This window comes from Arvicola amphibius, chromosome 2 (genome assembly GCF_903992535.2).
Source record: "Arvicola amphibius chromosome 2, mArvAmp1.2, whole genome shotgun sequence".
Taxonomy (NCBI): domain Eukaryota; kingdom Metazoa; phylum Chordata; class Mammalia; order Rodentia; family Cricetidae; genus Arvicola; species Arvicola amphibius.
Window position 1 is genome coordinate 74,470,441 of NC_052048.2, and position 26,447 is coordinate 74,496,887.

General features: G+C 40.3%; 1 protein-coding gene across 1 annotated transcript in view; it reads left to right on the forward strand.

Moving 5' to 3' along the window:
• Positions 1 to 26,447, forward strand: part of Dnah6 (dynein axonemal heavy chain 6) — a 190,608-nt gene that overhangs the window by 7,719 nt on the left and 156,442 nt on the right. Inside the window, exons 4-12 of the mRNA XM_038319156.1 lie at positions 4,400 to 4,667; positions 7,182 to 7,316; positions 7,408 to 7,528; positions 7,814 to 7,940; positions 8,606 to 8,774; positions 10,221 to 10,337; positions 11,536 to 11,736; positions 21,972 to 22,092; positions 25,122 to 25,273. Coding sequence (XP_038175084.1) covers positions 4,400 to 4,667; positions 7,182 to 7,316; positions 7,408 to 7,528; positions 7,814 to 7,940; positions 8,606 to 8,774; positions 10,221 to 10,337; positions 11,536 to 11,736; positions 21,972 to 22,092; positions 25,122 to 25,273 — 1,411 coding nt within the window. The remainder of the gene's footprint in view (positions 1 to 4,399; positions 4,668 to 7,181; positions 7,317 to 7,407; positions 7,529 to 7,813; positions 7,941 to 8,605; positions 8,775 to 10,220; positions 10,338 to 11,535; positions 11,737 to 21,971; positions 22,093 to 25,121; positions 25,274 to 26,447) is intronic.

Here is a 26,447-nt window from a genome sequence, read left to right on the forward strand (position 1 = left end):
TTTTTATTATTGAGAAAAAAATCAAACTATAAACAGTAGATGATACATGATTTATTTTACATATAACTTTGGGTTTTCTTAAATTTTGTTTTGTTTTATGTGGGTGAGTGTTTGCCTGCATGTAAGTACATGTACCACGTGAATGCAGTGCCCTTGGAGGCCAGAAGAGGGCATCAGATACCCTGGAACTGGAGTTACAGACTGTTGAGTTGCTATGTGGATCCTGGGAACCCAACAGAGGTCCTTTACAAGTGCTTTTGGTTTGTTTGCTTCTCTTTCTTTCTTCCTTCCTTCCTTCCTTCCTTTCTTCCTTCCTTCCTTTCTTTCTCTTTCTTTCTTTCTTTCTTTCTTTCTTCTTTTTTTCTTTCTTTTTTTGGCTTTTTTTTTTTTTTCGAGACAGTGCTTCTCTGTAGCTTTGGAACCTATCCTGGAACTGGCTCTTGTTGACCAGGCTGGCCTCGAACTCACAGAGATCCACCTGTTTCTGCCTCCCAAATGCTGTGCAAGTTCTTTTAATTGATAAGCTGTCTCTCCAAGCTCACATCAGCTTTTCTTTATAGAGTGGAAATAAGGGTTTCAAGGAATAAGGGACATTATCAAAGAGACACACAGTCTCTCCATTGATACTGAGCATACATGCTGTTGCTGTAATTTGAAGTATCATGGGGCTGTTGATGATTTGGAGTTATCAAGCAGTAAAGGTCCGAGGCATACATGATAGCTGTTCCGCCTACTTCAAAAAAGATGATACTGTCTTTCCCCACTACTCCGTCAGCTTGAAAGATACTGTCAAGTCTTCCCTTCACGGGGATAACAGCTTGGTTGTGACCCCAGTTTCTCAAGCTACTGTCCTCATTGTTGGCTCTCTTGTTTTCCTTATTGAAGACTCTCCTTTAAACTACAGTTATCTGTACGTCAGATTACACTGAAAACAACTGTTCTGTTGAGAGAAACACTATTTTCATGAAAATGTAAACTAATAGACTTGTTTGTTGTGAATCCCAAAAGTTTTAATAGTAGATAGATCTGGGTTACCATGGCTATGTTCTTTCTGGAAGACATTATTCTTCAGTCCTCAACACTCTCTGTCTTACATTTTTCCTGCCATTTCTTCCTCAGGAGAATGTTTCTAGCTAAGCCTTCAACCACATTTATACTCAGCATCTTGTGCAGACACAAGAAAGTTGGCTTGTTTGTTTTTAGCTTTAGCTTCCGCAAAGGGACAAGAGTAGGGCTTTTTTCTAGCTTCACTAGTGGGCACTGGGATAAGTGTGTAAAGTGAGAAAAGATCATTTTAAAAATAATTAATTAAAATTAAAAAGAAGAATTTTGTCAGCAATCAGAAAACATTTATAAATGATGCAGCTTTGCAGAGTTAGGTAGGAATGGTTCTTGGTTCTGAAGCTGGGGATGGAACTAACATTTCCATATCCAAATGAACTGAGGAAAATTCCAATATTTGCTGGGAATTATATTAGCACATGCAGACTAGGAGAAGAATATCAAAATTTTGATTTCCCGCTCTGGGAGAGGATGATTTAACACAGTTCTGGGGTTATTTTCATTTGAGGTGTGGATCTGAACTAATTACTTCTGTATTTGAGAGACAGCTTCCCCAATGTTTCCAAAACACACAGCATGACCAGATTTTAGCACAATTATCCTACCACAAGAATTTCAACACTGCATGTGTTACAGAAAGAGGCATCTTTTAGAGTTAAAAAATAAAAACACAATGGTGCCTTTGATAGCTAATTGCAAGAGGACCAGGCATCCAAATGCTGGGGGTTTCTAGCCATCTGGCACAGGGCAATAAAGCATACTCCATGCTTGTTGCCTCCTGTTTATGTGACTCTCTCAACAGAGGTGGCTGCTAAGACCTTCAACAGATCCTTCACCAAGTCTTAATTTAAAGTCAAGGTTCTGCTTCAGAAAGGGTTAGGGGCATCTTCACAGTTACTTATGAACTACATTGCACATGACACTTTTATCAAACTCAAGATTGACTGTGCCCTCTGTATTCTGCATTTTTTATTGTATGGTATAAAGAATCATCACTAGAGTCTTTACATGGCCTGCAGTCACCAAAGTTCCATCACTGTGTGAGGATTTTATATCAAATTTGGGGAGTGTTCTAGGATTACAGAACATTTTTATACTGCACGAGAACATGACCTTTGTTTAAAAGCCACAGCTCCCGTCCCCTGGTTAAGAGTAAAGTTGACTGGGTCTAGATAACATTGATTAGGATTTTTTAAAAATGACCCTGATTGGTAAATTATTTCTTCTTGGGTATAAGCTGAAAACAAATTATGAATAGCTAGAGGAGATTCCTCACTCTGGGATCCCACAGCGCAGCGTCCTGGGATGGTGGGGAGTCATCACTCTGGGATCCCACAGTGCAGCGTCTTGGGATGGTGGAGATTCATCACTCTGGGATCCCACAGTGCAGCATCTTGGGACCTGGATTTGGAAAAGGACTTTTCATCAATGGACAAGACATCCTAAGGAAATAAGATTACAGAACATTGCACACACCATCTAAATTTTTATGGGATTTGCTTGACCTGGCTGTCCCTTTCTGTCTACTGACTGGATTCGGTTGGATCCTTGTAAAAAAAAATTCAGGGCAGAGGGGATAGTTCAGTCAGTAAAGTACTTACTTTTCAGTCATGAGAATTTGAGTTCAATCCCCAGAACCCTTAATTCCAGCACTTGGGAAGTAGAGGCAGGCGGCGGATCTCTGAGTTCAAAGCCTGCCTTGTCTAAAGAGCAAGTTCCAGGACAGCCAAGGTTGCACATCCTGACCGTTTGTGTCTTAATTTATTTACCTTCAACCACTACAGGCATGACACAGATGTCCAAGGCTACTTACTCTAAAGGGGCTTAGACTCCTGATTCAGAGTGTAGAACCAACAACAGAACACACATGTGGAAAAAGTTGGTTTTTCTAGTGTTACTGTCTACTCTTTATCTAGTGCTTATAATGATTTTTTTGTTTTTAATTATGTGCGTTGAGGGTTGGGGATATGTATACATGAGTGTAGGACCTGTGGAAGCCAGGAAAGGGCAATAGGTCCCCTGCAGCTGGAGTAACATGTGGTTGTGAGTGTCTGACATGGTGTTGGGAACTGAACTCTTGTCTTCTGCAAGAACAGCCATCAGTCTTAACCACTGAGCCCCCACTCTAGCAGAAATGATTTGAGCTTTGGTTTTTGTGTTTAATCACTGTCTTGTGATTTTAGGTTTTCCACAACTATGACTATGACTCTCCTAAATTCTTGAACATATTTTGACAAGTTGTTATAGCATATTTCACACTTGTTTTATTTCATTTAAGTGGCACATATTTTGTCACTTTAGCTAAAATTTCAGAAAATACCCTTGTACTTTAAAATTCTTATTAAACAATTTTAAATCGAAGATTTTTTTTATAGAATCCACCTTTAATTTTTCCTTTTAATTCATCCTGTTCTTGAATTTCTTCTTGGTCTAGTTTTCTTTTTTATGTGAAGCTGAAGAATGCCCTTGATGAAAAGTGCAGATGAAAAAGGTATCTTTAACGAAATGTTTTTTTGACAATAATCTGTGATGAATTAGACATTATTTTAGTTTAATTTGAATCTTAATTATACTCTTCCTAATTCATGGTTTCTTTCATCTTTCTTACAATTCTGTCAGTACTAAATAGTTTAAGGGTCTTTTGTGCTACTGATATTGAATAATCTCTAATGAGAATAATCAATATAAACTTAATTAAAGCAGCTTGCATAAAAGACTATTGAGTTTAAAATATCTATAATGGAGCCAGGCTTAGTGGTGCACACCTTTAATCCCAGCACTTGAGAGACAGAGGCAGGCAGATCTCTGTGAGTTCAAGGCCAGCTTGGTCTACAGAGTGAGTTTAAGGACAGCCAAGACTATATATAAGATCCTGTCTCAAGAAAAATGATGTCAGTAATGAAGGTGGCAGATGATTCAGTGGGTAAAGATAGTTGTAGTCAAGCCTGTGGATCTGAGTGGATCCCCAGAACCCACACAGAGGAAGGAGAAAACTTCCCACAAGCTGTCTTCTCATCACCATACACCTGCAAAATATGTACATAAATGTAAGAAAAATGTCTATATTGTATTTGTTTTGTTGAAAAGATCACATAAGTGTAATGATTAAATGTATTGCTAATGTAGACTCTCTCTAATGAATCATCCAGTGTTTAAACCTAGCTCTTCTCTCTTCTCTTGAGATGTTTCTTTAACTCGAAAGTTTGTGAGTATTTGGTTCGACTTTAAATGGTATTCACCTTTAATACGTTTGTCTTTCTACAACAGAAAGCACTTCTATTGCTTATTCTTGTGCTGAATACTTTATCCATTTGTTCCAATTGGTGTTTGTCCACAGGGTCGTAAGTTATGAGAACATCAATAAAAGTGACTACTATACAATTAGCAAAAAAGCAGTGACCCACGTTTACAATGATGACATCGAGTTCATCGAGATCGAGCGATGGGAACAGGAGTATCTGTACCACAGAGAACTCACCAAGATCCCCATATTCTCACTCTTCCGGAAATGGAAGGCTTTCAGCGTTTGGAGGAAGAATGTCCGCTCCAAAAAAATCACCGGCTGTCGGAAAGCGCTACAAAAAAATCTGTTCATTGTTAATCCTGTATGTATTTCTTAATCTTGTTTTTTTTTTTAAAAAAAATTACAGGGCAAAAAAGTGTGACTTGGTCACAGACACGAGTGTACAAACACCTGACGCAGACTATTTCATCTTGGTAAAAGTTCTCAGCGTCCTTGTCCTGTCACATCTAGCAGTCCGGTCATCTGGGTTCCTGCCCCTTGACTAGGGCAGTAAGTAAGACTAGTAAGGCAGAAGAGAGGCACAGGTCTCCTTCGATTAGGGGCAGCCTAGAAATCTTAAGATGTTAATTTTCTCTAAGGGGGTGGGGCTACAGGCTCCCCAGCCCCATTTATGGAGAATTACGATCAGGTGTTGTACAGGCCACCACCTCATCTGTCACAGCCTACACCAGTCACCTTCTCTGGTCAGCAGCTACAGCTGCTGCTCTTGGAGAACAAGCTGATTGATTTTTGTGGCCATGTCACTTGTACAACCGAAAAGGTCGGGAGAACTAAGATAAATAGAGATCAACAATAATTCCAATTAATCATGCAAAGCCAGATTGTAGGATGCATCATCTCAGATCATCCATCCCAATGAGCATGCTGAAGTATGCAGGGATATCCCATTCCTGCACAGCATTACCCTCAGACTCTGCATCTTTAACTTCATTAGCCACTTGAGCTTCTTGACCATGCTTTAACTACTGCATAGCTCATACAGTCTTTAGTCATTATGCAAAACTCTTTCTGGATTTGTCTTTTAAATGACCTTTCCCAGTCCCCATGTCCTCTTCTCTTATGTGCTGAGAATTGTCACTTTGCCAGCGGTGTCTTGGTCGTGATAGTACCTCCCCTTAAATTTCTTCTTAGTCTGCTAGAAAGTTCTCATCTTTCTAAGCTAAGAGTTACCTAGGAATCTACCTACTGTCTACTGTCATGGTTCAATATCCGTTAGCTGCTAACCAACTCTCCAGAAGCGCAATGCATGCAATGAAGTGACTTCAATGATGAATCTTTTAGACCAGGCTAAAAGAAGCATGGGATTTAAATTTTTTCTGTAAAAATTGTTTTATGTAAGAATTTTTATGTAAGAATTAATTGTAAAAATTAATCTTTATTTTGTGTGTATAGGTGTGCTGGCCTGCATACCTGTCTGTGTATTGTGTGTGTGCAGGGCTTATGAAAGCCAAGAGAGTGTGTTGGATCCCCTGGGGATGGGGTTACAGACAGTAGTGAGTTGTCATGTGGGTTCCGGGCACAAAACATAGGTTCTTTGAAAGAACAGCTGGCGCTCTTAACCATTGAGCAATCTCTCTAGCCCCTGCTTTTAATATGTCATTGCATTTTACTTATTCTGTGTGTGTGTGTGTGTGTGTGTGTGTGTGTGTGTGTGTGTGTGTGTGTCCATCCACCTGACTGCCATGGTGTGTGTGTCGAGGTCATAGAACAACATACAGGGGTTGGTTCTCTCCTTCAACCTGGTGTGTCCCTAAGATTGAACTAAGGTCTTTTGCTTGCTGGACCATCTTGCTGGCCCTGAAATTTTTATTTCATGAAAACAGCCAATCTTGTAAGCACCTGTGCCTGCGTTTTCCTTAACAACTTCATTGTTACATAATTCACATGCTTGCCGTGTATTTACCCACCCCAGTATATTAGTGTGTGCACAGGATGGACTAGCCATCACCACAGTCAATTTTTGGCACATATCCATCACCCTAAAAAAAGGCTACATTAGCTATGGATAGCAATTCTCAATTTCTCCCCAATTTCTTGTTCCTCCCCAACACCTACTTCCTGTCTCTATAACTTTGCCTATTCTGTACGCTTATGAACTCATACAATATTATTGACATTTTTTACTTAATGTACTCTCTACAAAACGCATTTGTGTTATGAAATACCATTTATTTTCACTGGCTAAACATATTTCTTTGTGTGGTTATACCTACTTTATTTATTTATGTCTTGATAGATATTTGAATTGTTTCTACTTTCTGGCAATTACAAGCAATACTTTTACAAATAAATGCATTTACAAATAAATATCCACGCATAATTTTTTCTAAGCATGTTATCAATTCTCTAAATATTTTTGAACATAAGTACTTACGTGTACTTTTTTTCTCCTGGACACATTATCAGGATGAAAGTGTTGAGTCAGTTGTGACTCTGTGTATCTTTTCCGATGCATCTTGTTAGCCATGGTAAATTTAGAGTAAAGTTTAGTCTTGTTATATATCAGTATAATAAGTGGTCCTTTTGTGATCGTTGTGGCTGGACACTATAAAGTCTTTTAGTAGCCATTAACTAAAGCCAAGGAAATTTAAGATGTGTAGCTTTTTGCTACTTGCCTTCAATCTTATTCCTTTACTAGCTAAAAGGCATGCATCCTTCTTGGAGTGAAGGAGAGAACTGGGCAAACTATGATAACTATGATAACTTGAGTAATTCTTTCACAAAAATGACCCTGGAAAGTTCCTACTTGGTGTGAGATATTTTTACAATATAGGATTTAAAAATTAAATAATGATTAATTCTTCTTTTCATCCAGTATCTGCGACCAGCTCTTCTTAAGATTAATGAGATGTGCTACCAACTGAGTTTTATGGGACTTTGTTATATTGAAAAATTCCACACCTACACCCTGCAGGAGTTCAAGGCTGCGCAAATCGTGCGACTACAGGAGGTAATAGACGCTGTCGGTCAAGTTTCGGACTCCCTTCTTCTTAGGACCCTGACTTTGCCTTGACTAATTATACTCACTCATGGATGTTTAGGTCACAGAGCGCCTCGATGATTTCCGAAATGAGGCGAAAAATGTGGTCAGGCAGTCGTGCCGCTTCGCCTTACGTGCTGCGGGATTTATTCCTGATGACTGTGTGTTCGAGCCCTATGAGGGTATGAAGGCTGAGAACCAACCGGGAGAGTCCAGAGGGGCAGCCGTCTAGAATACTATTTCTTCTGTACTCTCACTTCCCTTTGAGTTAAACAGCTGTTCTCTTTTCATTTGTTCCAAACTCGTGCTTGTATGCATGAATTGTAAGCATAAATTCTATCTTTTTTCGGGGGTTCGGAGTCATTTCACAAATCAAAGGAGTTTGTTGCTTTTGTGTTTTTATTTTTTCTTTTAATCAATATTGAAAGGTGGAATTTTTACAGATTTGTCCCTTGTATTGCCCTTAGACTACTTTAAGATAAACATTGCAAATCTCGTTGAAGCACCATTTGATTTGCCAACTTATGGAGAATCTGAAAAAATGACATACACAGAACAGGCCAGCAAAAGACATCACTGCACGAGGCTCACATGGTGAGAGCATCTTCTTCCTTTCGGGATTAGAACAGAGAATCTACACTTCTCAAGCCATGGGCTGGGGAGATGGCTCAGTGCCTAAAGGCTTTGCTCTGCAATTCTGATGTGGAAATCAGACACAGCTTGTAAGGCCAATACCCCAGTAAGAACACAAATTGGTGCCTTCGGGCTAACAACTGCTATCAAAGAACACTGATGTGCACCGTGAGTGCGGCGCTACAGGTGTGAGTCTCACGTGTTACACGCACCATTTCAGCATCCCACAGGACATGCACCATGGGAACCAAATGGCAAAGATTTCAGACTTTACTTACAGACACAAGTTACATGCATTGTATGCATAGGATTTTCCCCTAAAGCACCCTGAGGAACTCCTGTGGCCCTTTGACCAGATGAGCTGGGTGCAATATTCTTATCACACGTCTTGTTCATCAAATAGCCTGTGGTGAAGTTAGGAAAATAGTTAAAGCAATGTCCTGTATTTGAATATAGTTATGCTTTCAGGGGAAAAAGGTCTAAGAATAATTCCGAAGTATCTCATGTTTTAATATAATTCAACTGAAATTCCAGGAGCCATTCTGTTTTAAATCCTTGCCTTAGAGTTGCTATCAGGAAAATGAAGTAATCACAGAAAGCTGAACGTGTTTGCCTTTCTCCTCAAGCTTCATCCGTCTGAATGACTACCTAATTCAGAACACCCTGCACGTCTTAACAGTAAACACTGCCAGCTCGCTTCTGAGTTTTCTCTCTGACAAACTCAAGCGAACGCCCTCAGCAGACATTATTCAGAAATGGATTACTGAAGAGAAGCCCGAAGTCACTGAGAAAAAGGTACATTTGGACAAAAATCGCGTCTCTGGGTGTCTTTATGTTGTGATTTTTCCTGGGGTTTTCTATATTCTGGGAAAAAGAGAAATTTCTATTTGAATATTATATTGGTTACTTTTAGTTGTCCAATTGACATAATCTATGATCATTGAGGAAGGGAGTCTTAATGAAGAACTATGTACGTCAGATTGGCCCTTGGGCATGTCCATATTGTTATCAGAATTATTTGGATTGTTAACTGATGAGGAAAGCCTGCCTGAGTGTGAAAGCCACCATTTCCTAGGCTGAGCCCTGGGTGATAGAAGTAGGAGTATATGTACTGGGATATATAATGTATATTTATAATTAGTAGACGGAGTTAAAAAAAAAACAATCAAGGATTCATTCTGCCTCTGTCTTTGACCATGGATGTGATGTAGCTAGTGGCTTCCGTTGCTTCCTTGGCCTCTGCTCAGTGACAGACAATATGTTGTGCAAATTCTCACTGGTCTTAATAAAAGCCCAGAGGCGGATATTAGGGGGGTGAAAGCTGAAAGAGCAAAGCAGTGGAGCAGCCAACCCTAGTTCTTACCTCTAGGAAATCCTCAGACAAAGGGGGTGAGATCCTGTCTCCACAAATCCTCAGACTGAATGCTGTCTCTACGAAACCTCAGCCTGCCTGGTCTCTAGGGCTAGCTAGTGTGACTAGTTCCACACTCTGATCTTCAGGCAAGCTTTATTTGTTTCTGCACAAAGTATCACCACAACTATATCTTGGAATTGTAAGCCTAGTCTACCCTTTCTTCCCCTGTGCTGTTTTCGGTCAGGATGTTTTATGATGGCAACAGAAATTAACAAATGCATATCTGGTGCAATATTGGTTATTACAAGTTGTGGTTTCTATCGAGTGTATGAACTCCATTTCTTTTTTAACTTTATTTATTTTTCGCGTCTTTCACATCATGTATTCTGATCCCGTTCGTCTTCCCATCACTTTGCAACCGTACTCTTCCCTTGCAACCACCCCTCAAATTTCCAATAAAATAAAATTTAAGAGAAAATAAAAGAAAACATCAGTCTCATCATGGCAGCTGTGGTGTGACATGGTAAACCCTTTAATCCGCATAGCTTTGGTCGCAGGGTTCATTGCGAAGAGTCCTTGGTCTGGTTTGAGACCTCTGGTTTCTGCTACACTCTCGATGCTGCCCGATTTCTATTTAAAGTTGTTTTCCATGTTTGCTTGCATTTTCACTTATACAAAGAAATTTATTTTTGCATTGCTGTATCATCTTCCAATGGTTTTATTTTTGTTCTTCCTATGGTATTTTTCCTAGAAAGACTTCTACAAACCAAGGATCTGAATCCAGCTCATTGTGGGAACCGGAGTCCACTCACCTTTGTATGTTTGCTTTCCTTTATCACATTCTGCTAGGTAGGATCTCTGTAACAGTGTGCATGTGGTCCTTCCAGGGGGCTCCACTAATGGAAAAGCAGGAAGAAGATGAATCTCTCATCCCCATGTTCCTCACGGAACTGATTCTGACGGTGCAGTCACTACTCTTCGAGCCGTCTTTGGAAGATTTTCTGGTGTGTATTTCATTATCTGATATCTGCAAGTAAGCAACCTTTAAAATAATGACCAAGTTCCTATGCTCAGCTGATTGGTAAGACTGCAGTTAGCACAGTCCCCTTGCCTTGGGACAGATCAGAGGCTTGGCAAGGCACTTCCTGGAGAGGACAATTCAGTGTGGCACAAAAAATAGATTGATGAAAGCGTCCCTCTGAGCAGAGTCTAAGACACCAGCTATTGTAAACGCCACTTTCGAAGTCTTTTCAAAATCATATTTTACCTTAGAAAATTCTGATTTTTGGTTATTCATTGTTCTTTAACAATAGCCCACAAATTCATCAACACAAAATAATAATAATGTTTCCTCCCAGACTTGTTTTGTGTATTCTAGTATGCTGTATACCTAATCTACCATGAGGTTATATGCACTTGGACACATTTTTAAATTTGAGGTTCTATTGTGTTCTCTATCCATCTTTCTTCCTTCCTTCCTTCCTTTCTTTCTTCCTTCCTTCCTTCCTTTCTTTCTTCCTTCCTTCCTTTCTTTCTTTTTTCTTTCTTCCTTTATTATTAACATTATATCATAAACATTTGTCCATTTCATTAATTACTTTGGAAACATCTTTGGGAAATACTATAACATTTTTCATTATATATGTATATATATATACACCATAATTCATAAGTCTGAAATCATCATTTTTAACATTTTTGTTTTCCCTAATTATTTTAGTTATTCAACAGTGAATGTCTCTGAGCATAAATCTTTGTTTCTATGTTTAATTTTTACTCAGCTTACATTCCTAGAATAGAAACCATTTCCAAATACCAATAAACTTCTCCAAATACCAATAAACTTCTAACCATCATTTAAATTTTCTTTGGAGTTCTATTTGGCTCTCCTCTCATGATCTCCTAGAGTTTTGTTCATATTTCAAATATGTATCTTATCACAATATGTTGTAATTATTTTGTTTTTATTTGAGACTGAATTTCTTTGTGTAGCCCTGGTTGTCCTGGAACTCGCTCTGTAGAGCAGGCTGGACTCACACTCACAGAGATCCACCCACCTCTGCCTCGCAAGTGCTGGGATTAAAGGCATGCGCCACCACCGCCCAACAGGAGTTATTTTCTCTCAACAGGAAAAAAATTTTAAAAACTCCATAAATGCTGTCATCTGTGCTTACACCATGTCCGTGCTTTTCTCTCTGACAGGATGGCATTTCCGGGGCAATTAATCATTTTCAAAACACTGTGTTGTCAGTTCCTAATCTGGTGCCTGACTCATACTTTGACGCCTTCACCAGCCCATTCATTAACAAGAAGCTGGAAGAGAAGACCTGTGGCCCCGGACCAAGCCTGTCAGCAGTGTTTGAAGATGACAGGAATTTACTCACCATCATCCTGCAAATAAAGGTAGGTTTGCTTTTACTAAAACTGTGTATTATATTCCAGTTTGTAAGAAATCAAGGAATATGCTTTCTTCCCGTCTGATCTTTGAATATTCCATTTGTAGAAACTGATAGGCACCTGTTCTCTAAATAGTAAAATCTGAAAATAATGTAGATACCTTAAAGACTGTCCTGCTGGGGCCAGTGAGATGTCTCAGCGGGCAAGCCTGTGTTTGATCCCCGGACCCCACATGACAGAAAGAGTGAACGGAATCCTACAAGCACCTTGTACTCTGACTACCGTCAGTACATGGTGGCACCTGCTGTCACACAAAATAACCAAGACTGCAAGAAAAACATTTTGCGTATGCTGCAAAACCAATGACTTTATGAAAAACAAAGCTTACCATGTCAGGCAGAACAGTGGCCTGCCATTAGCAAGCATTGTCATGTGTTTCTTGGGACACCTTGGGTACAAGAGCAATGTCTTGCCAGCTGTAATTCTGATTGACGTACTCTTTGTTAAATGTTTTGTGTGTGTTTTTAAGACACAATGTGATTATTTGAGGCCTGCTAGAGATTAACTGTAAAGGCTTCTTTTCATCACCCTTAAGTGCTGATGCTGACCATACATTTCTTAGTTTGTGTATGGATGTGGTGGATGTGCACGTGAAACAGCGAGCATGGAGGCCGGAGGACAACTCGTAGGGCTGGTCCTGAAGACAGGACTCAGGTCATCAGATTTGGCAGCCTGCGGAAATGAAAGTAGGACTATGTCCCCTACCCTCCTCAATTGCCTTCTCTCCTGGGCATCCACAAGCCATTATGATTTTCAAACGTAAACTTTGCCTACTTGTCTGTCATTCATTATACATCCAGCCTTATAAAACCTAAACCTAGTATGCAGTGAGTATTCCCACCCTCTCGGACGTCATACAAGCAGCATGGAGGCACAGTCAGTAAAGCGGCCACTTGCAAACCCGAGCACTGAGTTTGCAACCCCACAGCATCCATGCAAAGGTAGGACATGATGGCATGCATCTGTAGCCTCAGCTGGGGGTCGGGGGAAGAGGACAAGCAAGGCCCTGGAGTTTACTGGCCAGCCAGTCTATCAATTGGTGAGCCCCAGGTTTAATGAGAGCTCCTGTCTCAAAAAACAAGACAAATAACAAATTGAAGAAGACACTTAAGTGGCCACACAGAATGACACACACACTGCAAATAAATAAATAAGCAAGCAAGCAGTTTTAGAAAATGAAGTGTGACAATAGTAAAGTATAATTTTTCAGTAAACTCAAGAGAAGAAATAATTTTTATCTGGCCAAGCTAGTCCCTTAAGAATCAAGGCTATAGAAAATCAGATTTAACAGTTTTCTCCAACTAAGTAACATGGATATATCAACCTCTCCCGGGCAGGCCTCATGTTCAACAATAATTGACCAATACATAACAGACTCCATAGATTTTCTGTGTGCTATTATTTGGTTACATTTTGATAGGGGGTATTTTTTTTTCCTGTTTGGGTGTTGTTTTATTTTGTTTTCTTGCTTTGCGGGTTTATTGTTATATTGGCTGTTCGTTTGTTTCTGAGAAAGAACTTGAAGTTGAGAAGGGAGGAGGAAATAATCTGGAAAGACCTGAGAGAGGTGATGAATGTGATCAAAATATAATTTAAAATAAGAAATGCTTAAAAAAAGAAAAGCAGATTTAAATGTGCAAATGCCCTGGGAATTTGTTAGCCGCAGAGGAGTCCACTAGAGAAGGAGTTTCCTTCTCCTAAGGAAGGTGTGACTTTAAAGCAAATGAAACTCTGGTTCGTGTTTGCTACGACTTTGCTTGTGAATGTACACAGGCCTAAAAGACAGACAGAGATGAGGATGTGAGAGTACCGCACAGCCGAGATATGCTCCACTGAAGGAAAAATTGGGCAACTTTCCATACCAAAGAGAACAGAAGAAAGATGGAAGGGGACAGTTGAAGATGGAGAACGAGGCCATAGGTAACAATTAAGTAGTTAGTAAAATCAAAAAAATCAAATAATGAGATTAATAAATCAGTAATTAAGCACAGAAATAACTAGAAAATATATTTTTAAAATCTGACCATATCAGCAATACAACGAAGTAAGAGTGAGCTCTGCTCACCTCTGAAATGAAAGAGTCAGGGCTCATGCGTGATAGGTGAGGTCTCTACCACTGAGCTACATCCCCAGCCCTCTTTCTACTCTTGATTTTGAGATGAGGTCTCACTGAGCAACCATGGTTGGCTCCACCTAAGGCCCAGGGCAGGCCTTGAAATTGGGATCCTTTTGCTTCCGGCTCCTGAGTAGCTAGGATTACAGATCTGTGGCACCAGGTCCAGTTTAAACAAAGACTTTCAATTTGGTCCACAAAGCTGCGCAACCAATATGTTACCAAAGGGAACGCAGTGATTCCTAAAGGCTAAACTGGAGGGTCACTCAGGGGTACAGAAAGTAGACAAGCCCTAAGAACACAGAGCTTATGGCCCCAGCGTGGAAGAGCCCCAAGACAACCGCACATTATGTAATTTGCTAGACGACCCCGGGGACTCAGGGCACAGTTGTTCACATAGCTGTGATTTAATACAGTGATAGACAGGAGAGTGAGCGCAGCAAAAGGAAAACAGCAGGATATAAAGTCCCTGGGAACTAAGCACAAGCCCCCAGGGCGGTCTCCCAGGGGAGGTACAGAGAAAGAAGTACTTGATCCCTTCTGCAACCAGTGGTGAGGAGCCCTGAAACAGTGTCTAGCGGGCATGCTTAGCTTCTCAACCCGGGTTCCTACTGAGTCTCACCACAAAGGCATGCTCTGCTTAGCAAGGGCCAAAGTGCCAGACTCCACCATGGGAGAGCAGATGTTCAGCATAAACCACGTTTTTTTCTGAATTATTCGGATGTGAGCCACGCTTTCCAGACAAGAGATGATGGAGCCCTTTCTGAAACCCAGGTTTTCTGATGTTGAACAAGCGCAGTCTTTGCAGGCAGAGCTTTCCAAGGAGAGCAGTGTCTTGTCTGCTACAGTAACCCCCATGCTACACAGAGGACTGTTTTAAGTCAATAAGCACTAACGGAGCAAAAAAAAAAAGTTAGCTCTTTTAAAACCCACAATTTGTGAAGAGATATTTAATGTATGTGTGGCAAATATGTCAGGAGACGCTTTCTTAAGACTAAGAGGCAGACTAAAACACAAACGGAACATAAATAAAAATAGTGTAAATAAAATACCTTAGCATACCATTCTCATCCAAAGGAAGACCAAATGGAAAAGAAATAAGAATGAAGAAGGTCTAACCAACACAATCAGAATGAAAAGAAATGATCCTTAAAACAAACAAGCAAAAACCTTTAAAAATCTCTGATATTACTATGTAGATGCTGATCAAAATGAATATGTATATTTAGGGGAGGCATGTTTCCTATAATGAGCCCATGTAGAAACCTTACAATAGAGAAAGTTGCACCTTACCAAAAGCATGGGGCTCCAGTAATTTCATAGGGAAATATTATCAGTTCTCCAGAGACCATTTTGCTCTCATTCCCTTCCCTGCCCCCTCTTAAGATCTTTTCCTCCCTTTTCATGGTTCCTTTTAGTTTATTACCCCTCACCATACATCATACATATGCACACATATGAAGTCCAGTTTATGCGAGTAAGATAAACAAATGAAATTTGTCTTTCTGAGTCTGGTTTATTGAGAGTGGGGAGAACACACGTGATGTGAGAGCAGGAGGAGGAACTATTGGGAAAAGAGGGAGATTTGTAACAAGAAAGATCAGTGTGGGAGGGGAAATAGAATAGCACATATGTATAACACATTTAATAAAACTCATGACTTTGTATGACATGTGAAACAATTTCCAAGGACCAAGTACAATGCCACATAAGTTGTTCTAGAATAGAATGGAATAGAATAGAAATGCTTAAAGGGAAAGGTCTCCACTCAGAATAATAAAAAGAAGGCATTATAAACAGTGATAACCAATAGGAAATATTAAAAACACACATATGAACATAGAAAACTTTGAAGATTTTGTGGAAGACACAAGCTGGAATTGAAAGAGTTTTCTTAGAAGAGATGGTGCAGTGTAATAAAGACATCCTTTGATCCAAAGAGGTAGGCAAATCTATAATCAATCTGGTAAGTTAAAAACCTGAAAAGAGTCCAAAGGACCAATACAACCAAATCAAAGACCCAGATATCAATCCGCAAATCTACGAACACCTGATTTTTGACAAAGCAAAAAAATATAAAATGGAAAAAAAACATATTCAACAAGTGGTGCTGGCAGAACTGTATATCAACCTGTAGAAGAATGAAAATAGACCCATATCTATCACCATGCACAAAACTCAAGTCCAAATGGATCAAAGACCTCAACATAAAGCCAACCACACTGAACCTCATAGAAGAGAAAGTGGGAAGTACACTTGAACGCATTGGCACAGGAGACCACTTTTTAAATATAAAACCAGTAGCACAGACACTGTGAGAAACAATTAATAAATGGGACCTCCTGAAACTGAAAAGCTTCTGTAAAGCAAAGGACATGATCAACAAGACAAAATGATAGCCTACAGAATGGGAAAAGATCTTCACTAACTCCACATTGGACAGAGGACTGATCTCCAAAATATATAAAGAACTCACGAAATTGGTCATCAAAAGAACAACTAATCCAATTTTAAAAATGGAGCACAGACCTAAACAGAGAACTCTAAACAGAGGAATCTAAAATGGCTGAAAGACACTTAAGGAAATACTCAACATCCTTAGCCATCAGAGAAATGCAAATCAAAACAACTCTGAGTTTACATCTTACACCTGTAAGAATGACCAAGATCAAAAGCACTGATTGATGACAAGATCAAAAACTTATGCTAGAGAGAATGTGGGGCAAAGGAGACACTCCTGCATTTCTGGTGGGAGTGCAAACTGGTACAGCCACTTTGGATATCAGTATGGCAATTTCTCAGAAAATTAGGAAACAACCTACCTCAGGACCCAGCAATACCACTTTTGGGTATATATGCAAAGGATGCTCAATCATTCCACAAGGACATGTGTTCAACTATGTTCATAGCAGAATTGTTTGTCATAGCCAGAATCTGGAAACAACCTAAATGCCCTTTGACTGAAGAATGGATAAGGAAAATGTGGTATATTTACACAATGGAGTACTACACTGCAGAAAAAATTAATGTCATGAAATTTGTGGGCAAATGGATGGATTTAGAAAACAACATATTGAGTGAGGTAACCCAGACACAGAAAGACAAACATCATATGTATTCACTCATAAGTGGCTTTTAGACATAAGCCAAAGAAAACTAGCCTACAATTCACAATCCCAGATAATCTAAACAATAATGAGGACCCTAAGAGAGACATACATGGATCTTATGTACATGGGAAGTAAAAAAGACAAGATCTCTTGAGTAAATTGGGACCATGGGGACCATGGGAGTGGGACTAGGAGGGGAGGGGAGAGGAAGGGAAGGGAGTGGAGAAAAATATGTAATTCAATAAAAAACAATTTAAAAAAGGAAAAAAACTGAAATGAAAAAGTCTTTGAAAAATAGTATACTTATTTAGTATTAAATATAAATAGTATTCTAGTGTTAAAAAGGTCTGGTACTACCTTGTGAATAGATGTCAGATTAGTAAACTAAAACAGGACATCATAAAAGAAACTCCAATAGACAATATACAGAGATTTATTAAATGCAAAGTACAGTAACAGTAGTCACTGAAGTGCATACAGACTATTGATTAGATGAGGCTGTGACCACGGGCTAACCATGTGAACAGGTAGGCCTGCATCCTACATTGTACATACTAACACATGAACACATGTGTAGTATGGAGCTGCGGGCAGGCCTGCTTTTCATCCTACCCAGCTCCCGCATAGCTAGCTTAGCCCCAGATAACAACACACAAACTGTATTCATTTAAACACTGCCTGGCCCATTAGTTCCAGGCTCTTATTGTCTAATAATCTGTGTAGCACCATGAAGTGGTGTCTTACTGGGAAAGATTCAGCATGTCTGACCTGGTGGCTAGCTTCATGGCAACTGTCCCAGTGAGGAGAGGCATGGCATCTGACTAACTTCCCAGCATTCTGTTCTGTCTACTCCACCCACCTATGTTCTAACCTATCAGGCCAAGCAGTTTCTTTATTAATTAACCAATGAAACAGCAGATAGATAGAAACACTCCTACATCACACAAGGGTCAGCTAAAATATGTAAGCAGAAGGGGCTGTTTAGGGTAAGGAAAAGGGACTGCTGGGAGCAAAGTAAATGATATATGTGTATAAAAATACCATAATAAAAGCCATCATTTTGTATTATGAACATATACTAATAAAACTCATTAAAAAGAGGAATTCAAGAGATCTAATTGCCTCAGAGTGACTGGAGTTAATATTAATACAGCATTCCCTTGAAAATTGCTAAGAGTTTGTTTTTAAGTGTTCTTAGCAAAAATAGAGGAAATTCACACTTATTAGCCCAGTTTGGCAAATATGCAGAACATACACAAATCAAAACATACTTCATACCACAAATATGTGCAATTTCATGTAAATTTAAAAACAAAATATTCTTTAATACATACAAAAGAAATGTGTTAATTTCTTTTAAAATAATATTATTTTATTTTAAAATAATATTAAAATAAAAGAGAGGTAAAATAATATTATATAAGTAGAACAAAAAGTGAGTTGATTCTTCGATAATGTTGTTCATAAGGAAAGGTCATTTAACTAGGAGTCAAAATGTAGATGCACGTGGGCCTGGAGGTATGTATGGCTCAGTGGGTGAAAGCACTCACTGTTCTTCCAAAGGATCGAAGTCAGTTCCAAGCACCCATGTAGTGACTCACAGTCACTTGTAACCACAGTTCCAGAGGCTCCTACATGCCTCTGAAGAAACCCACAGAAATACACACATATATTGTAGGAGGCCACTTGTTTGTTCCCAGCTGCTCAGCCCTGAAATAATCACACAGAAACCATATTATTTGCAATACTGTTTGGCCAATAGCTTAAGTATATTTCTGGCTAACTCATATCTTAAGTTAACCCATCTCCATTAATCTGTGTATTACCACGCGGCTGTGGCTTACCAGGTAAAGTTCTAGCATCTGTCTCTGGCAGGGCTACATGGTTTTTCACTGATTCCGCCTTCTTTTTCCCAGCATTCAGTTTAGTTTTTCCCTGCTTAGCTAAGTTCTGCCTTCCTATAGGCTAAAGCAGTTTCTTTATTCATTAACCATTAAAAGCAACACATAGACAGATGAACCTTCCACACCACACACACAATTTTTAAAAATAACCATTTAAAACTCTGACACAATAATAGAACAAATTAATAAACTTGATGGCATGGATTTTTAAATGCAAGCTCAGAAATCTCACCAAATAAAAATACATTTGCAAACTAGGAGACTCTATTTACATTGCTGGTCCCAGCTTCTTAATACTTGAAGAAACATTGCACTGGGAGACAGGGATAAGAATGCAACCAGGAGGGAACATGGTCAAAGTATAAGGCAGAAATTTTACCAAAAGGTATCAACTAACCAGAGATATTCTATATCACCCATCAGCTTGTAGATGGAGCGGCGGGGTTGGGTCCCGCCACCGGCTAGCTTTACACCCAAAATAATTACACGGAAGCTGTATTCTTTGTTTGTTTGTTTTTTGTTTTGTTTTTCGAGACAGGGTTTCCCTGTAGTTTCTAGAGCCTGTCCTGGAACTAGCTCTTGTAGACCTGGCTGGCCTCGAACTCAGAGATCTGCCTGCCTCTGCCTCCCAAGTCCTGGGATTAAAGGCGTGCGCCACCACCGCCGGGCCGGAAACTGTATTCTTTTAAACACTGCCTGGCCCATTAGTTTCAGCCTCTTATTGGTTAATTCTCACATCTTCCTTTAACCCATATTTAGTAATCTGTGTAGCACCACCAGGAGAGATCTTAACCTGCTTCGGTCTTGGAGAGGAGAAGCATGGTGACTGCCTATGGCAACTGCCTGAAGTGTCTGCCTTCTCTCTCCCAGAATTCTGTTCTGTCTACTCGGCCTACCTAATTTTCTGTCCTATTAAAGGGCCAAGGCAGTTTCTTTATTAACCAATGAAAGTAACACATAGACAGATGACTCTCCTCCATCATCAGCTGAATGCAAGTTCAAAGAAAACAGAAATAGCATTTTCTAAATAATATGTTAGTAAAATTTTAAAATGTGTTAAAACATGGGCTAACCTGTGGGGAAACAGATACTCCACATTTAACTGTGGGAATGCAAAGAAGAAAGGAGAATTTGTATTATGTGAAAAAAACTGTATGTGCATTTTCTTTTTGGTTTGACAATGCCACCTTTAAAGACATTCCCTGAAAACACATAATAAGTGATAGAAAAAAGAGGTTACTTTTAGCTTGTTGCATCTAACTGTATTGGAAGCTCTCAAAATGCCCATCCATGGGAGGATGGTTGACTAAGCTACATATATCCTCTCGGTAGAAGGGTAAGTAGCCATCACAATAATCAGGAAGGCAGCTGTTAACTATACGGAGTGACTTGTGAGCAAGGCAAGAAACACTGATTTTCTGTCATCTGCCCTTTATGTCATATAAACTTGAGGCTAAGGAAATGAGCTCTGCTTCTGGGATCATGGGCATGGTTTGGACAGAGTGAGGATGGTGGGGCTGGAGTAAGAACAGTAGGGAGAGACGCTCTTCTGGGTGGGCTTTAGTATAGCTCTAAACAAGCCAACAGTGGAGTAAGAACAGTAGGGAGAGACGCTCTTCTGGGTGTGCTTTAGTATAGCTCTAAACAAGCCAACAGTGGAGTAAGAACAGTAGGGAGAGACGCTCTTCTGGGTGTGCTTTAGTATAGCTCTAAACAAGCCAACAGTGGAGTAAGAACAGTAGGGAGAGACGCTCTTCTGGGTGTGCTTTAGTATAGCTCTAAACAAGTCAACAGTGGAGTAAGAACAGTAGGGAGAGACGCTCTTCTGGGTGTGCTTTAATATAGCTCTAAACAAGCCAACAGTGGAGTGTGAAACCCTGAATTAAATACAAGCAAAAAAACAAATGAAGCCAAGTTAATTTCAAATGAGCAACATAACCAGACTGAAGGATGGCGAGGTGAGAACTAAAGCAAGTACATTATTAGTATTGTTATTATTATTATCATTATTATTATTATTTCCCAGGATTGAAACTCAAGGCCTCACATGAACCTTGAACTTAGTAGTTTGGCCCTACAACCTTATCTAAAGACAACTGCAGAGCCCTAGCTGTGAGTTTGATTTTAGCAGTGGAGTCAGGGTATAGGCGATCCCAGATTACTTTCGTGTGTTCTACAGTTGAGTAAACATGTGAAAGCAGTTACACTAGTTAGGTTTCTACTGTTGTAATAAAACATCACGGCAAAAAGCAGCTTGGGGAAGAAAGGGTTTATTACAGCTTGCAGTTCTAGTCCATCCCTGATGGAAGTTAGGGCAGGAACATGGAGGCAAGAACTGAAGTAAAGACAGTGAGGTCATGAAGAAGCTCTACTTACTAGCTTGCCCATTGTGTCTTACTCAGCCTGCTTCATTATATAACCCAGGAACACCTGCCCGGGGTGGCACTGCCCCCAGTGGGCTGGCCCTCACACATCAATTGAGAAAATGTCCTATAGATTTGCATATATGTCATCTGATGCCGGGGGGGGGGGAGGTTCCCTCTTCCCAGATCATTGTAGCTTATATCACATTGACAAAAACTAACCAGGACAGCAGTGAAGAGATTATCTCCAGAGAGTTAACAAACGGGGTCTGAACCGAATGATGTTGCATTGAGATTGGAGTCATGACTCGTGGTTTTTAATTGGCTGGTAGAAAAACACGGAATTAAGTTTTATGCATGCTTGCAGTGTGTGTGTGTGTGTGTGTGTGTGTGTGTGTGTGTGTGTGTGTTTAGTACTGTCAGACTGAATTCTACTTAAAATTGCCTTGGGAGTTAGAAAGATGGTTTGGCAGTTAAAAGAACATACTGATCCTGCAAAGGATCCAAGCTTGATTTCTAGAACACACACCACGCAACCCTAAGTCCTGCTTCAGAGGATCAGATGCCTCTGGCTTCTGTGGGCACCTGCATTTATGTGCACATACCCCCTCCTCCCCCCGCCCCCACACACATACATGTAACTAAATATAAGAAGGAGAAGAAAACATTCCTGTTCATCTCTACCACTTAGGAAACGATCCACGCAGCGTTCGAATCTGCGTGCTTGTATGCAGCGACATTTGAAAAGTTTCAGATATTCTTCAAGGAAAACGAGAGTCTTGATCTGCAGGCACTGAAGCAGCAGGAGCCTGGTGAGTCCCCGTCTGCCCTCACGTAGCACATCTGACAGAGATAACAGGCTTGTCATCCTCTAGGTCTCTGTTCAGTGAGAAGTAGCAGCCTGAAAGAGCTGACTTGACAAAAGGCAGGAGCTTATCCATGTCTAGTCTTTCCATGGAATCGCCCATTCTCTTTCCCCTCACTCCATCTGTGTGTGTACTATGGAAGGCAGTTCCTCAGTTTCTCTGTGGCCTATCTGTTGAGGTTGCTGTGAGTACCAGGGCTCCATGACCTGTGTGTGTGTTACAGGAACTTGAAAGGGATCCCTGCCATTCCTGTCAGGTAAGGCTTAGGAAGCTTTTCTGTCTCGGGAACTCAAGTTGTATTTTTCTTTTGGTACTACACTGAGACCTGATGGGAATGATCAACAGCTCTTGGTGATGAATTCTGGCCCGGAATCTTGAGCAAGAGCAGGCAGTGTGTCTGCTTCTCACATGCCTGTACTTTCAAAAGAAGACTCCTTATGTCAACCTCTACTAGACTGCTAATGATGCCAAATGGGGCTTCACTTTAGAAAACAAAAAAATTAGGCAAGTTTGTTAAGCAAGCCCACAGTGAGACACTGCCTCAAAATACAAAGCACAACAACAGTAGTAGTAATGGTAGTAGTAGTAATTCAAGAGTAGTTAGGCTTTTACCAATCCTAGTGGATTAGAAAAGGGGGAAATGGAGGCAGGAAGATTGTAAAATATAGCCTTGATATTTACTGGGTATAAACTGATGATTGCCCCAGCCATGATTCAAGGAGCAGAGATGGTAGAAGAGATTGGAAGGAGGAGTGAAAATAGCTTTAGCTATATTTGAGCTCTTGGGTTTCAATATTCTATTGTGAACAACCCTGAAATATTTTACCACCAAATACCACGTAGGAGAACTCTTAGATTAAGTCCAACTTCCAGATGACCTTGTCCACCTTAGGTTAGATCTGATACCTCAGCATATTCTAACGTAGCTCTGAAGTACTGCGACAAGGTGAAGATCACAAAAAAGTGAGCGTGGACTCCTTTGTTTCCCGCTATATATGAAATTTATGTTACGCTACACTGTAGTCTGTTAAGTGTATGGTAGCATTGTGTGTGTTTTTTTTTAAAAAGTCACTATGCCTTATTGTGTCCGTGGAGTGTTCAGTCACAGATAGGATGCCTTCATCAGGCTCTCTTCCCCAGAGGTTCAGGGTCCATGGCAGATAGGGGTCAGGAGGACTGGAGTGAAGCAGTATCTTTTGGATATGCAAGACCACTTCGTGCATGAACTCTCAGCAGATGTGGTTTCCTATACAAGACCTGTATAAGATCAAGCCAGTCAACATTCCAGCATGGATGGGGAAGGTGCTCAAAATCTCCAAATCCAACTCAGGAACTATTGATAGCTGATGGCTGCTAGGGGAGGGAGAGCCAGTTTTTTTCAAAGGTGTGGCCCTGGCAAGCCAGCTAAGTTGTTGTGGATGGTTCCAACCCAGGACTATATGGGTCATACAAATTGGAGTTAAGGCATTATTTAGGGGGGAAAAAAAGGACACAAAGTGAAGAGGAGTGGGAGTGGAGATATAGGGTATGGGTGTAGGAGGAGTGGGGATGGAATAATCAAAAAGTTACTAAAAATATAAACATTAATAATAAAAAAGTTAGAAGCTACACCCATGAAGTCTCACCAGACTGACTGCTTAAATATGAACAAGGACAACATAATAAACATGCCAAAGTGGATGGAAACCAGCCATGAGGCCTCGACCCTACACAAAGAACTCCAGGGAACTCCAGGGAAGAGTGCACCAGTTGGGCTTCCAATACCAATAGGTTAGTCCTGAAAGCATACATAGAAGTAACATTATACAGACTGTGCAGGTTGTATCTAGGAATAAATATACATATGTATATAGTAGCAAGTAATAAAAAAGAGGCCATGGATTTGAAAGAGTTGAAGGAGGAGTTTATAGGAGGATTTGAAGGAGAAAAGGAAATGGGGAAGTTATCTAAGTATTATAATCTCTCAAGGTAAAAGAAATAATAAAAAGCACCTTACTAAAAATGTCGACAGACCTTCGCCTGGTTAGAAGCGCAGTGTCTGTGACATGTGAGAGCACACCATGAGAGGCATGCCCGAAGTCAGTCTCACTTTTTTCTCTTAGCGAGAGCTGAAGACAAGTTGTTGATACTGTAAAATAATGGGGTTTTTATTATGAGAAAAGGGTATTTATTAAGCATTATGAATTAAAACTTTAAACTTATACAAAGCAATATAAGTATAGGTAATAGCAAAAGTACATACATAAATTTATTAATTTTTCCTTGGGTGTATTCTTTGTGACGGTAGCATGTTACATAAAAGCTTTTCAAACTGGTAAACACTGGACAACGAGAATACATCTCCTCTGCTACCTACCCCTCCATCACCCCTCCTCCATCCAGCCTTCTTCCCCGTCTCACTCCTCTCCTGTCCCTCTGGATGATTTCATTTCTACTTTCCTGTCATATACACACATGCAACTTTATGTATCTATGTAAAAATCTATGGACCACATAGGACACAATATTTGTTTTCCAAGATTTGCCTAATATGAGGACCTGTAGTCATTTCCTGCATGTGACATAACTTCATCCTTTGTAGCTGAAAAAACTCCATTGTGTGTATCAGTCGCATAGTCTTTTCCATTTCTGCTGCCACACATCAAGGTTGTTCCCACCACTGAGCGTCACGCGCAGAGTGACGCTGCAGTAGCGCTGATGTACCAGTGTCTCTGGTGCGTTATCCTGGAGTCCTTCGGCTCTCCAACGAGGAGTGGCGCAGCTGGGTCAAGTGGTAGATGAGTACTAGCTAGCTGGCAGTCTCACCAGCAGGGAATGAGGGCTCCCATTCATCCACACCCTTGCCAGCATCACGTCTATCGTTTGTTATTTAATGGCCGCCCTTCAGGCTGGGGTGGTTGTTAGTCTACTGTAGTCTGCTCCTTTAAAAACTAGTGTGAAGGATTCTATCATTTATGCTTCTCATTTTTTTGTAGATGTCAAATTCTTCAGTACTCAGCTGGAAAAATATCACAAGCAACACAAGGACTCGGTAGCCCTGAGACCCACCCGAAACGTAGGCCTGCTGCTTATTGACACCAAGCAGCTGAAAGAGAAACTAATCCCATCGCCGCTGCGGTGTTTGGAGGTAACTGTGAGAAGGGTCAACATGTGGCGTCCACCCTTCTTATTGTAATTACGGTATCTGCTAATAATTCATACATTAAAAAGAAATATACCCATTTTTGTGCATTACAAATGTTGAAATTACCATAATAATATTGGTGATCCCTGATTTGCATATGCCTGTGTGCATGTGTGTCTCTGTGTGTATATGTGTGTGTGCTGTTGCAAGTGTGTGCATATGTGTGCAAGTCCCAAGGACAGCCTCAGCTGTCATTCTTCAGAAACCATCCACCTTATTTCTTGAGACAAGGTCTCTCATTGGCCTAGAACCCACCAAGTCAGCAAGCCTGCTATGAGTAAGTTCTAGGGATCCACGCATCTCTGTTAACTCAGTCTTGTGATGGCAACTGCATACCACATGTGGCACTTTTTATGTGAGTTCTAGGGATCAAACTCAGAACCTAGTGATTGTACAGAAAGATTTTGCTGCCTATCTCTGCAACACCATCTTTTATTTGTAGGAAAATGCCTATATTCTTTCTGTCATAGTCCTTGTCAACTTTTAGGTGCCATAGGGAAGGAGATTGTAGGCTTCAATTTCCCACTCCTGTTTCTTGGAACATTTCCAAACTTCCCGAGAGAAGCTACCACCAGTAGCTCAGTGTGCCAGTGGGACTGTTGCTTAGATAGAATGCTGAGATCAAGTTTAGGGGATCATTTCTTGAACCTAACTCTTCTTAAGCATCCAGAACAATTCATACAACCAAAATGGTACGTCCTTTAGATGCAGCACTTGGTTGCGGATTCTCAAAGGCCTCCAGAGGACAATGGAAAAAACACAGCCAGAGTGCTCCATGGCTCATCAACTTGACAATTGTTCTGTATACATAGTTTAATTAGAACAAGTGAAGTCAATACGTTTAAGCACTGCCTGTGGCTTCTTGCCCTGCTATGAGGATACAGCTGAGTGTTTGACACAGATAGTGTATGCCCTTGCAAGTCTGACATATTTGATGTCTGAACCTTAAGGCAAATCTTTGCTGGCTCTGCGTGTACGTGCTAGAAGAAGAGTGGCAACCTGTATGCTAATTTCTGTTGTAGCATTATGTGTATGACAGAGAGCTTTCTTCTGGTGTGTTGCTTCTTTGTCTCTAAGAAAGAAAGAGGAAGGAAGGAAGGAAGGAAGGAAGGAAGGT